General features: G+C 51.0%; 1 protein-coding gene across 3 annotated transcripts in view; it reads right to left on the bottom strand.

The window, feature by feature from the left end:
* Adamts16 (ADAM metallopeptidase with thrombospondin type 1 motif 16) overlaps positions 1–11,368 on the bottom strand; it is a 147,987-nt gene extending 136,619 nt beyond the window's left edge. For 2 of the 3 annotated variants that reach the window (XR_010050385.1, XM_063257940.1), the window contains exons 1-2: positions 10,924–11,368; positions 5,046–5,371 (exon numbers count right to left, since the gene is read on the bottom strand). Coding sequence is in view for 2 of the 3 variants with exons in the window: in XM_063257940.1 (XP_063114010.1) it covers positions 5,046–5,371; positions 10,924–11,353 (756 nt within the window). In the remaining variant the exon portion in view is untranslated. The remainder of the gene's footprint in view (positions 1–5,045; positions 5,372–10,923) is intronic. The other variant, XM_023560913.2, reaches the window with a different exon arrangement.
* Positions 11,369–13,250: the final 1,882 nt, after the last annotated feature.

The following is a 13,250-nucleotide window of genomic DNA, read 5'->3' as shown; positions in this document are numbered from 1 at the left end:
ACAAGTTCTCTTGAAGAACTTATAGTTAGGTATAAAAAAGCAGATCATCACTAAATGCAGCCACATGTATCTTACTGAGGCCTCCAGCACATTGCAGATGGGAACTCACACAAATGTTAGATCCAGGAGACCACAGCATCGAGCTGGAAACCAAATGAAAAACCACAGCACCTCCGAGAGCATTCAGGAACATTCCACAAGAATTCGGGTCTCTGATATCCCAAGTCCTACTGGGGCAAATGCAGCTTCGTGGTTAAGGATGAAAAACAGCATTTGGTTTCTAATGCCACTTAGGAGTGAGGCTACTTAGGTCTCTAACCTGCTTTTTAAAGAAGGAGCCTGGGAATCATTCCTAAACTAGGGATAATAAGTTATCTTGGGTCAATAATCTATGAAATGTGCTAATAATGACAACAAATCTCCCCTGGTAGAACTTCCATGCCATCTACCTGTCAAAAATCACAAACACACAGCAGCTAAAGTTCCTGAAAGTCACCCTTAGGGCATAAAAAGTGGAAAAACAGCCGTGAACGAAACTTAGTAATTCTTGAAAAGAGTGTGGAATTTGGTAGCATTTCCGCCTTGGTCTCCTTGCATCTGCAGCTGCTCCTGGCTCGGTGGGACAGAAGTCCCACTCCTGCCTATGCAGTTGCAGTGAAGAAGACAAGGTCTCTGTGTATCCCCAGTCCCAGTCCAGAAGTCCAGAGTCAGTCTTCACCTCAAGACTGGCAAGTTCCCTGCATCTGCCATCTGCCCCTTTTCATAGTACTGGAACCGAGTTCCAGGTTGGCATGGCAGTCCCTTCTGCCCGTCTGGCTTCCCTTCTGCCAAGAAGCCCCTACTCATTTTGTGGAAACTCTGCTCCGAATTCAGTAGGCTGAGGAGCACAACAATGCCTTAAGTACCCTCATTCCAGCTCACGTGTACCATGGCTGTTTCAGACCAAGAAGCAATCAACAAGGAAGACAAGGGGCTCCCCCAATCACAGGCAGGGAAGCTCGGTGCTGCTCCAGGTTCTTCAGGCCCAGCTGCAGTTCTGCATCACAGAGCTCTTTCCAGGACAGACAGGCAGTAAGAGCAGGGAGTTTACCTACAGGGGATGGGTTTATTCTGAGCAGAAAGTAAAAATCTTCATGCTTGGGGGATTACAAAAAATGGTGGGTGTCTTGGTTGTAATTATACACAAGAAAAATATGCAGCCATTATGCAACAACAGGAATGAACTTGGAGGAACAATGCTAAAACAAGCCAAACCCAAGCAATAGACCACCAGACTTAAATTGAAGTCCTGAAAGGAAAAAGAAACTCAGTTGAACACATGCAAGAATAGAGGAAACACTGATTATGATGGGCGATGAGGGTGAAATGGAAAAAAGTAGGGGACAGGATCCATATTACGGGTAGATAAGTTTAGATCTCTGATAAACAGCAGGAGGGCTACAGTTAATAATATTGTACTGTGTTCCAAAAATTTTCTAAATATTGTACGTGTTCACCCCCTTACACACTCACAAAAGTGCCTATGGAAAATGATAGATTAATTTGTTTTCCTGTAATAATTATCTTCCTTGTAAGATATTTATCATATTATAGACTTTAAATACATACAATTAGAATTAAAGTACAAATTAAAAAAGAAAGGAAACTATGGTGACAAGGTTTCATTAAAAAGGGACTATACATAAAAAGAAACTGTAAAAAACTAAATAAAAATTCTGGAGTTAAAATACTGAAAATGATCAGCTTACTAGAGCCGTGTATGCTTTGTGTCTAGATGTCCCCCAGAGCTTCACGCAGTCCTGGGGGCAGGCTCCTGCTGCTTCTGCTGCCTCCATGGTCATGAGCTGTTGTCCCTCTGCTACACCACCCTGCCTTGGAACCAGCTGATTATGGACTGAAACCTCTGCAAACTGTGAGCTAATTAACTCTCCCCTTCGTAACTTTCAGAATTGGATGTTTTGTGTCAGCGGTGAGGAAAGTGACTTATACAAGAGACATGATAGTAGCTTTGAACTGCTAGCAGAAAATCATCAGACTTAAATATAAATTAGTAAACATTATGCAATATAAGGAACATAATAAAAAATAATAAAGACAGATACCTAGAGCTTCAGAGAAATGCAGAACATTACTCAAGATAACTATATATATATATATATATATATATATATATATATAGAGAGAGAGAGAGAGAGAGAGAGAGAGAGTAGCAAAGGAAAGGGGGATACAAAGGAAGAGAAGAAAACTACTGAAGAAATAATGCTGAGAACTTTCCAAATTCATGAAAAGTACTAATCTACACACCGGCAAGTCCACCTAACTCCTAGCTGGATGCACACAGTGAGACCCATACTTATGCCATCATAGTAAAAATATTGAAGACAGATGCAAAGAAAATAGGAAAAGCATCAGAAGAGAAACAACTTTATGTGCAATGAGACACCAATGAGATAAACGGCAGACTTATCATCAGGTACAATGGAATTCACTCGGGAAGACCTAACTGAGTTTTGAAAGGTGGCAATGTGCAGAAGACATTAGGTTTTCTGTCTATGACCTTGCTGTATCACAAGGCCAAATTTCCCTGAAAGAGACCGGAGCATGACATGACATGAAGAGGCCTGACAGCTGTCTTTACCTGTGCAGAGCATCCTAAAAGCTGCATCCTTTCCAGCCTGCCATCACCAAGCACCTCTTCCCTGTCCTTCCTGTAAATCCCTCCTCGCCACCAATCCTGGAGGGATTTGAACTCAATGCTCCTGTCCTCCTTGCCATGCAGTGAAGCTTTTTCGTTTGCAAAATCTTAATGCATACCAGGCATCACTTGGTACCAAAAACAGAGCAAAAAATTCTGCTGATTCCTGACCCTCATGAGAGACCAGGGTCTATGGATTCCAACCTGTTAGAAAGCTCACCTGACAGGTGGGGTGTAGCTCAATGGTACAGAGCTTGCCCTACATACACAAGGCCCTAAACAACAACACAAAAGCAACAGAAGAGATAAAAACAGAAAATTAAAGATGAAAAACATCCACTGAGATCTTCTTTAGACTTGAATTAAAATCTCAAAGAGCCAAAGATGACAATGACAAAAAGGAGCCTTTCATTACTGTAGAAGAGAGGGTTTTTCTTCACATGTTAGCAGATGCAAAAGATGATGGCTGGGTCTTCAAGGAAGAAATAACAAACCCAACAGCCACCCAAGGTCCTCATTCAATTGTCTGGCTCCAGAGAGAGGACTTCTGATCCTTCCTTTGTCCTGAAAATGCCTGTGATCTGTTTCTCTTAGGCCAAATGCTCCCAAATCTCTTACTCTGAAGGCTACTTGAGGTCACATTTGTAATGACCACCTACAGACCAAGAGCAAGGAAGCTAGAATTTGTGTATTATGAAGATTAATGGAGAAGACATACAGGTTTTTAATCCTTGTGACCACTAAATCAGATTCCACTGTTTACTGCACAAAAAAAGTCTTTCTGGTTTTTGTTTTATTTCATTCCTTTGCCTTTCATGTAATTAATTGTACACTTAAAACTTCAGCTGCTGACTCCCACCAAGCTCAAAAACAGTATACATCTCAAGTTGCTATTAGTCAACACGATTCATGGGACAGATTCCAGGACACAATTTTGTCACTGTGGGAGAGTCACCGCGGGCTTCTGAGCCTGCTGGGTAATGGGCAGCACCTTGCCCAGTCTCCATAGACAAATCCAAGATGCCAAACTTGGAAGGGACTGGCACACCTGCTATCACATACGTGGCACTGTGTCTGATTAAAGCTTTTGTGGAAGAAAAGCTTTTGCCAAGGAAGAGATGTCTTAATTTAGTGCTTTACACAAAGTATTTCCATCCACTAACTAAAGAACACTTGTTTTTCCCCTTGAGATAACATGGAAGAAATTAGCCACATTGACACCGTGGTTAACAAGAGCGCCAGTCATCACCCAACTTCGGCCACAATCTGTGTCCATTGTGCAAGAGAAAGGCTTCTGTATAACAAAACAGAAGCGAGATTGACTCATGAAAATTCCTCTAAAAGGCAGAATACTAACACTGTCCTTTAAAATGTTTTTAAAGATTCAGTGCTTGCATATATTTATTTTAAGGGAGTGGTTAGAAATGAGCCTTCGTCATCCAATATCCTCACAGGCATGTACCAGTTCTTATGGGCTGTGGGTCTGAAATTTCTTTCCAAAGAGGAAGGGAAATGTGAGACCAACTGGAAGCATTTTTTACAGATGCAGTCCATGCCCACAGACCCATCTGGTGACCCTATGACACTGCCAAGACCTGGAAGTGTTCTGACCACACTTTCTTACCCTGCTAAGTTAAGCAGCGCTCATGTGGATCTGTGATTAATTCATGACCAATCTAAGCATCTCCTAAGCCTTTCCCCCCTAAAAATATGGAATTATCACAAGAAAAAGAAAAGTGAATGCACTGAGATTTCAACATGCACGAGAGCCTCAGTTTAGTTTTCTGCTCCTCACTGTGGGGTCCCTAAAAAGCAGGACCGATGCTAGAGGCAGTGTCTGAATCAGATACTCAGAACAGGCGGAAATGAACCGGCAGATTAACTGTCTGATAGGGCCAACAGTGTGGCAGCACGGCTGAGTGCCCTAACTTGTAAGCATCTTATCAGGATCACAGCGGCAGAAGTCAAGTACTCAGTGTGCCAAACATCTGATCACATAACCAACACAGCCATTCCCGTGAAGATATTTCTGCAGTTTCCGTAATAGATCCGCAAAATAAATAAAAACACTCATGCTATTCATTTACTCAGACCTGGCCACAGGTCCTTAGGCACATGTTTCAAACAGAAATGCTCTTCCACAACTCTAGAACAACCAAAAGGTAGGCGGGGCTACTGTGGTGGACATTCGGGAAAGCATTACTTGGCATCCATCAGCGTTTCCATAGATCAAAGGCATGCATCTGGTGACCACAGAACAACCGGAGACACTTTGAGAGAAACCGCTGGCGAGCCTCTTTACTCCTATTTCCCTGCCTCACTCCCAGTGACGAGAGCCGTCTGCACTCACCAAACCTTGGCAGGTGGAAAGGGCCACCGAGGAGTTCCTGTGAGACCGCAAGGAGCCCTGATAGAAGCAGAAGTCCTCTGGCACGAAGGTCTGCACGGACTTGGTACCTCCCTTCCCCAGCGTCTGCACCACGAACCCGGGAACCACCAGGTGGCTGGAGGCTCTCAGATCCATGTGGAAGTCGTGCCTGGCGCCCTTGACCCGGAGGTGCAGGGAGTCCCCAGCCTGCAGGGCTGCTGCTCTTCGCCGCCTCTGGTGGTGCGTGATGTCATGGGACACGTAGTCTCCTCTGTGGTTGACCTCGTAGGCGGACACCAGGTCATACTCTGAAACCAAAGGAGGAGGCACGGCTGAGCAATCTCAGGGTTCTGAGGGATCCAGCAGTCTCACGTGAGCACCCTCTCCACCTCCACTCAGGAAGGGTGCCAGAGAATTCAACGCGCACTCGCTCTCCCCTTGAAATGATGAGGTCAGCAACGTCAGAGTGCAAAGGGGACATCGCAGAAGTGGACGCTGGGCAAACTGTCCCTGCCTCTGTAATACCACCAGTCCAGCAAATTCTGATTAAGTCTATGATTTAAAGTGGAAAAACCCACACGTGATAGACCAGACAAAACCCAAATTGTTCTTTCAAGATTATATTGCATCAATTTTACTAACCAAGTAACAGTCATCGGTAACCACTTTCACACTTCAGAAACCTCCCTCTAGCTGTCTCCTCTGATTTTTTTAATAAACATCTTCACTGAACTGACAAGCAGTGCTAGCTCAAAAATACCTTCATTTTTCAGAGAATAGTGGAAAAGAAAAGTGTGATAGACCTTCTTTGCTGCTTAATTATTTAATTGTCAAATCGCTGAATGGAACATAGCGGGGGGGAAATGGAGGTGCAGACACGCTCTAGATTTTCCAGATGTCAACATGGAGAAGCTTATGACCCTGTGTGTGCGTGTGCACATGTGTGCGCATGTATATGTGTGTGTGGTGTCCACAGTGGGCCTCCCAATGGCTGGGCTTCCCTTCTTGTCTGTTTGGGTTCTTGTGGCTTGATTGAATTTCACACCCCACAGCTTCTCCAAGGGGAGAGTCACAGTGTGGTTCAGAGTGGATGCCTGTGACCACTGCGGAGAGTGAACTGCTCTAAAACACACTCAAGTAAACTAATTCTTGTTAAAAGGTAAGAGAAAGCCCGACTGGCTCAGCTTTCAGCAGACACCCGTGTCCCACAGTGAACCTTCCAGTGCATGTTCAGGGTACTCACCCATTCTGCAGAACACACAGAGAAGAATTAGATGCCCCATCAGGTGCTGTGAGTGCATTACTGCCTGAGGGGGCTCTCCACCTCCTCAAAGGCTGTCTCCTTAACCACCAGCAGTGACATCCTGCCCGCCACCCGGTCCTGGGCAAGGTTCTTTCAACGGGGTGGGAAGAGAACGGCATCTGCGTGCCCTGAGCTGCCATGTTCTCCTCTCAGATCTACAGTTTGAGGCCACACAAAGTAGCTCAGCTCCGCGGGCGTGCTTGGTACCCGTGCCCACAGTCACACGTGAGGGCTGGGCCTGCCGAGCCGAGAGAGGACCAGTTTCCATGCTTGTGTGTTTCCTAAGCCCCCCAAAGAAAGCTCAGACAATGCAGGCTGTCCTCGAGCCTCACTGAAGAGGACATCAGGCGGAGGCAGCGGAGTGGGCTGGAGGGACCGAGAAGGTGTCCAGGGGGACAGCACTCCAGCTGGGGGACAGCTCCCCTGGTGTTGGCCATGGGGCCCAGTCCTGGCATCCTGCGGGTACTCGCACCTCCCCTGGGCTCCCCACAGCTCTCAGAGCATGGCACTGACAGGTGCTGACTGCGGGCCTCTCACTGCTTTGGTCCGGTGGAACCCACTTGGGTTGTAAGGTAAAATGAAACCACCTACTTCTGTAAAGTGGCACGTGCTCACAGGGAGCACTCACTATCTGGGCCATAATGAGGACGGTGGTAGTAACACTAGTAATCATAGTATTATTGGTACCACCTTGGTGAAAATAACAAAGGTTTTTTCGCGACCAAAACTCAGCAGAGGACCTTGTCAATCTGACCCGATTTTGTCCTGGCACAAATTTCTGTAGGGTCCCAGGAGCTGGTGGTGGCAGCCCATGGGCAGGAAGGAAGGACAGTTTGGGCTCTTGGGAAAGAGAAGTGTAGCCATAGGGGCCAGGACACCCCAATGGAAAGCTCCTGGGGAGGCCCCCACCAACACTGTGTCCCTCCTCTGGTCCAGACTCTGAGCTAACACATTCCAGCCTGGAGAGGACCTGAGCACTTGTGGGCCCCTTGGAGGGAACCAACACTGCGGCTGCCCAGGTGGGAGAGGCCCAGGGAGCAGACAGCGTGACAGCCAACCACAGAGGTCTGTGTGGCACTGGGAATCACAGGGCATTCTGCGATATTCTCATCAGGAAAACAAGACCAGTCTGCGCAGCTCTGGGAGAAGAAAGGGGCACTCGAGGGCCTGGTGAGAGTGGTGTGAGTGCCTGGGTGTCCTGGCTGCCCCACTGCCAACACCAAGAGGATGCCTCACTTGCATTTCCCCCAGAGCCTCTCCTTAGAGTATGATTCCTGAGCTTGATCTCCCTCGCCTGGGATGCAGGGGGAGGCTGATTTGAGGAGGTTGGCTGACACCCCTCACCCTCTGGCTTCTGGAGGGGCAGTTTCTGCCTCCTCATTCTCTTCTTCCTCCTCCTCCAGCCTGGGGTGACAGACAATAGGGAGCTGGTGGGGCTGCTCCAGACTGCAGCTAGTTAGCAAGCTTCACTGCACATGAAAAGGTGATCACTCTGGAAAAATCAGATTGTTCCCCAGTGACATCATGAGCCACTTCTCGTGACCTTTATTTTCAAGGGCAGATGGAGTTTATTGTTTTGGGAGGAGAGAGGTGATCTATTTACCCTGAAAATAACTTCTGATAACTGTCTTTCACACAAACACAAACACAGTGCTGTGCTGGTAAATGTTTGACTGGCTACTGGGGGGCGGGGAGTGATCCAGATGACAGTGCAAGACTGGGACTGGGAAGAGACAAGGGGTCACTCCCCACAGTGCATTAGCCTGCACCGAGGCAGAGGACTCTTCAGGGAACATGGGTGCTGTCCAGAGAGATGTCTGGCTGTCACAAAAGTGGAGAGGGTCAGGGACGTCCTGGAATTGAGCACACAAGACTCAGGGCTGCCGCAGAGCACTCTGCAGTCCCAGCACCAGGAAGTCCCTCACCCTGCTGGGACTCTGTGGAGACAGCCGCCCTGAAATTCAAATCTGTGTGCAGAGGCAGACGTGAGGAAGGGAAATAGCTGAGGAATTCAGGGAATGAACCAGCCAAGCACAGCTCTCACCAAAGCATGCAGAGAGGTCAAGGTACAGCTGCAACTGGCTGAAAACTCTAGTTTCAGCTTAGGGTTGAGATCACAACCTCCCAAACCAGTGCTGTGATTAAAACACAGCAGCGACATTCCCCCAGCATGAGAATCCCTGGAATAAGCCTTTCACCCACTGTGGAGTTTGCAATGTAAAAACATCCCGGAGGGGCAGTTGAGTTCAGGGCCCTGACTGGTGGGGTCTCAAGTCCCAGGGGCCTCTGGTGCAGACCCACACAGACCACACTGACCGGAGGTGCCAGCTTCGCAAAGCTGTTTGCACTCTATTTCTGCTTCACCCAGAGCTCAGTGACATCACCTTGCGGACTGGAATGGGCAGCATGGGAGAGTTTACACCACATGAAGCCACGAAGGTTACAAAGCAGAACAGCACACACACCCGGCTGTCTCAGTGTCTGCAGGTAACTGAGTGTAAATCTTCATAAACTACCTGAGCTTGTTCACGCACGCACGCGTGCGCGCGCACACACACACACACACACACACACACACACCTAGCATCTTTTGTGTCGGGTTAAATAAAGTCCGAAAGATTTCTATCCTTCCCCTGAACTTACTTTGCAATTTCAAAAGTTAAAGCCATACTATGTCTTTGAGCTTCAGAGGCAGCACTGATTTTATTACAAAAGTATATTTGTAGGGAGAAGCAGCAAAGTTTCCCGTGTCCTGCTGGTCATGCTGGATCAGCTGGATAACTAGCTCGGACAAACGTGGGACACAGGGTCTGCCACTGTAGCATTGGCGTTTGTCCTGAGCTAGTTATCAGCATTGCCTGTAAGAACACATGGGGTTCTGGCCTTTGCTGTGTGATTACCTCAGACACCCAGCAAAATCAGTCCCCGTGGGAACCCTCACGGTAAAGAAACTTAGGGCCCCAGAGTTATTTCGAAACCAGTGCACGTCATGGGCGGGCTGGGCATCCATCAGCAAGCGCCCCCAGTCATGCTGGCTTCTGTACTCCAGATCTGGGGACAGTCGTGTGAGCAGAGCCCTCCAGACCCCCATACGGGAGCTTTCTCACTAGAGGGGCGAATGGAGGTGCACACGTGGGTGTCCACAAAGCAAGGACCTCCCCAACAGTGATGCCCACCTCGCGCTTTAGGCCCTGAGCAAGCCAGGCAGGAGGCACCACGGTCACACCGAGCTGAGCCCGTGGCACCGGGAGAGACCCAGGTGAGGAGAATGGCTCCCAGCAGCCCGCTCAGTGGACACAGGACAGATGACCCCTGCCTGACGCAGGAAGCCGGGACTCTTCTTCCTGAAGCATCCTGGTCTGTAACATTCAGGACCTAAGCAAAATTTCTTCAGTGCTAAGAAGCGTATTAAGATTTCCTGAGCCCCTCTGGAATTTTCTCGATTTCATTCTAAAAGCAGACCTTCTGGTAAGTCTCAAAGATGTGAAAGCGAGTGGGTTATTATGCTGCACTGTACGAGAAACCTTCAAGGCGAGGAGGAAGACCCCAAGCAGGGGGCTTTACATGTAGGCTAATTCACTTTCTCTCCATACAGGACTCTGACTGTCTCTATTATTTGCGTCTGGCGCCCTCTGGCGGCGCTCATGAGGTCTTGGGGCCCAGCACAGACTGCGGTTCATCCTACCCTTGTTTCTCCAGTGGGGCAGTGAAAACCGATGTCACTTAGTTTTGGGTCAGCTTGTCACTATGCAGGAACCCCGTCAAAGAGCCCTGAACGCTCCCCTTTTCAGTTTTCGGAGTGTTCTGCGATAAGCTGATCCTTCGATTCTTCCCGTAAACGCCAGCGCCGCTACGCCCCTTGCTGATGGGAAAAGGCGCAGAGTTCTGGAGCTTAGTCGCCGCCAATGAACCGGTCTCATTTTCAGATCACCTCGCGACCACTGCCACGGACCTGCCTTCCCCATTATCCGAAGCCACAGCGCGACTCAGGTGCACACCCGGGGGCCGTAGGTGGACCCATGCCGCGTGGGAGCAGAGAAGAGAAAACACGCACGCCGAGCCTTAAACCGGCTGCACCCCAGCACCGCGCACCCCGGCGCGGCGGGGACACGCGCGTTGCTCAGGGGTCTCAAGGTGCGGGCGCCTACGACACGCGTTATTCCGTTTCCATCTTAGCTCTGACCCCAAGACGAGGAGCCCCAGAGGACGCCAAGGCCTCTCTCCTGCTCCAGGATCCGGTGTGAAAGAACAGAGCCCAGGGCGGACCCAGGAGGGGACCTGACTTTCCTAAGGGCCCCAAGCACCCACGCATTCATAACGCATCCATGCATCCGGATTCTGCCTGCGGTCGGAGTTCTTAGAGACAAAATGCATTTGCATTTTCCTGACTTTTTCCTGACTCTGCAAACTGATAGTGTTTTGCAGGGTCGCGCGGCAGCGCCCATTGGAGGGCGCTTGGGGAAGGACCTGGTGAACTCAGCCTGGGTTGGGACCCCGCAACCCGGGGTGGGATGGGAGTGGGGGTGGTAGCGGCAGGGATCACAGCCCAAGACTCACCAGCCTTCTCCTCCCAGCCAGGGGGCTCCCATGGGCGACGCGCGACGCCCGCGCTCCGGGGCGCGGCTGCTGCGGGTCCCACAGCGCAGGCAGGTGTCTGCGGGGAGAGCGAGGCGGTGAGCGCGCGGGGGACGGGGCACGAGCTGTGTCGCGGACTCGGGCGACCACCAGTGCTCGAACTCGGACTCGGACTCGGGCTTGCACTCACCTGCGCGCCGAGCTGCGCCAGCAGCAGCGCCCACAGTGCCGCGCGCCCCGGGGGCCGCAGACCGCGCTCGCCCCGCCGCCGCATGGAGCGCTCGGCTGGCGCTGCGCTCAGGGGACGCGGACAGCGCGGCTCAGAGAGGCCCCGCTCGCTCCGGTTATCACTGCGGGGTGCGCGGGGGGCGGGGTGGTGACATAGCGGGGGGCCCGGAGCCGCGTGGGGCATGGGAGGGGGGAGGCTGGAGGAGGGGAGCGGGGAAGGAGAAGGAGAAGGAGAAGGAGCGAGAGGGAGGGAGGAGGAGGAGGAGGCGGAGGCTGCTGTGGGGTCGCGTCCTCCGCGAGCTCCCGCGCCCGCCTCGCCCTGCAGTCACACATCGATGTCCCTCTCCAGGGTGGAGGCGGGCACCGGGACCTGGGCTCCCCTGCACCCAGAGGGCCACCTTGTGCAAGCTCCCGGGTCGCCCACAGCCCCGCACTGGCCTGGCTGAAGGAAGGAGCTTGGTGGTGGTTTTTGGGGCTGAGTTCGGGGGAGCCCTGTTTACCACGGGTCACCTACCCACCAGTGTTTGTGGGCGGAGGAGGCGTTGGTACCCACAAGTAAGCCTTGGAGCGGGTGGTGATCAATCTTTCACCCTTAGACTGAGTTCTGCACCCTGCTGTGACCAGTGCCTTACCGCAAGTCAGCAGTGCCCACACGTGTGCCCCGTATGCTTGCAGGAGTGCACACGTGTGTGTGTGTGTGTGTGTGTGTGTGTGAGGTTGCCCCCCCCCCACTGGCTGTCCTCCTGCTTCCAGACCACTGCCCTTCTGTGGACCCAGACTGCTGCTCCTGTGAGCACAGGGTCTTCAGGTCCAGCTGGCCTGGCCTTGCAAGGTTCACACAATTTGGAGAGAGGATGGGGGTGTGGCAGTGGTGCCCCCTCCTCTGCCCAATATGCAGGTGTCCTGGAGAGCTCAGAGGAAATGTCAGAGCTCCTGGACAGGACAGGAATCCTTTCTTTCTCTGCCTCTCTCTCTCTTTCCCTCTCTCTCTCTCTTTCTCTCTCTCTCTCTCACTCTCAAAAATGAAAAATCTCCTTTTCATAACCCATATTTTTAAGCCAGCCATAAAGGTTGTACCCCTGCCATCCTGTCACTCTGGGAGGCTGAGGCAGGAGGATCAAAAGTTTGAACCCTGCAACTTAGGGACTTAGCAGGACAATGGAGAGCGGAGAGGGGAGAACCAGGGACCAGGGACAGACAGAACATTTTTAAAAAGTAAATTAGAAGTGGCTTTCAAACAATGGGTACCTCTCCCACAACCTGCAAGAGTCTTCTGAGTCTCACCTCCCAGACTGATTCACCCTTACCTAGATGAGGAGGGTCTCACCCAGCATCCTTTGCCTCAGACCCCCAGCCAGCAGGACCAGGAAACTACGTGTGCAGGGGTGCGGGAACCTAAACGTAGGCTTCGGTGATGATTTTTCCACCCACTAGCCGAATATCCAGGGAAAGACTGAGCTCCTTCCAATCCCTTTCCCTCAGAGTGGGGAGGAGGAGACTCAGGTACTGAGTGCTGGTGGCTGCAGGTGTAGGAACAGGGGAGTGAAGGATGTTAAACTGGGGTGGGGAAGCCTGGCTTTGGGGAGCCTGCCCTGTCATCTTTTGAAGAACCTGGCCAGCTACACTGCCCCTCAGTCATCCAAAGATGGAATGCATGGGCTGGCCCTCTCCAGGGAAGAGTCCACCAGCCAGGGCCACCCATGGGAGCTGTCTCCTCCACTGCTGTGTGGAGGCCAATGAATCCTGCATCCCCAGGGATTGTAAAACCCTTCTGAAGGTCCCTGGGCCCAGCCCTGGGCCTGAGTAGGCGTGGCATACCCATCTGGATTTGTGGAAACTCCTGGCACAGCTGCTTGAGTCAGGGATGTTGAGACTCAGCTTGGAAACAGTTGCTCCAGCTGAGAGGCGGCAGTGAGGATTCTGTCTGTCTATCTGGTTCTGCTCACTGTGGTGTGGAAAGGCTCTGAGACGGTGCCCTGCCCGCAAAGGACCTGCCACGGATTGTGTCTATGTGTCCCCCCAAGCCTCAGGAGCGCAAAGAAAGTGACTTTTGGAAAATAATCAAACGAGTTATGGGGGCC

This window comes from Cavia porcellus, unplaced genomic scaffold (genome assembly GCF_034190915.1).
Source record: "Cavia porcellus strain 051 isolate PalLab524CR breed Dunkin Hartley unplaced genomic scaffold, mCavPor4.1 scaffold_11, whole genome shotgun sequence".
Classification (NCBI taxonomy): Eukaryota; Metazoa; Chordata; class Mammalia; order Rodentia; family Caviidae; genus Cavia; species Cavia porcellus.
Note: the sequence above shows the minus strand (reverse complement) of the source record. Positions and strands in the feature narration are given on the sequence as shown.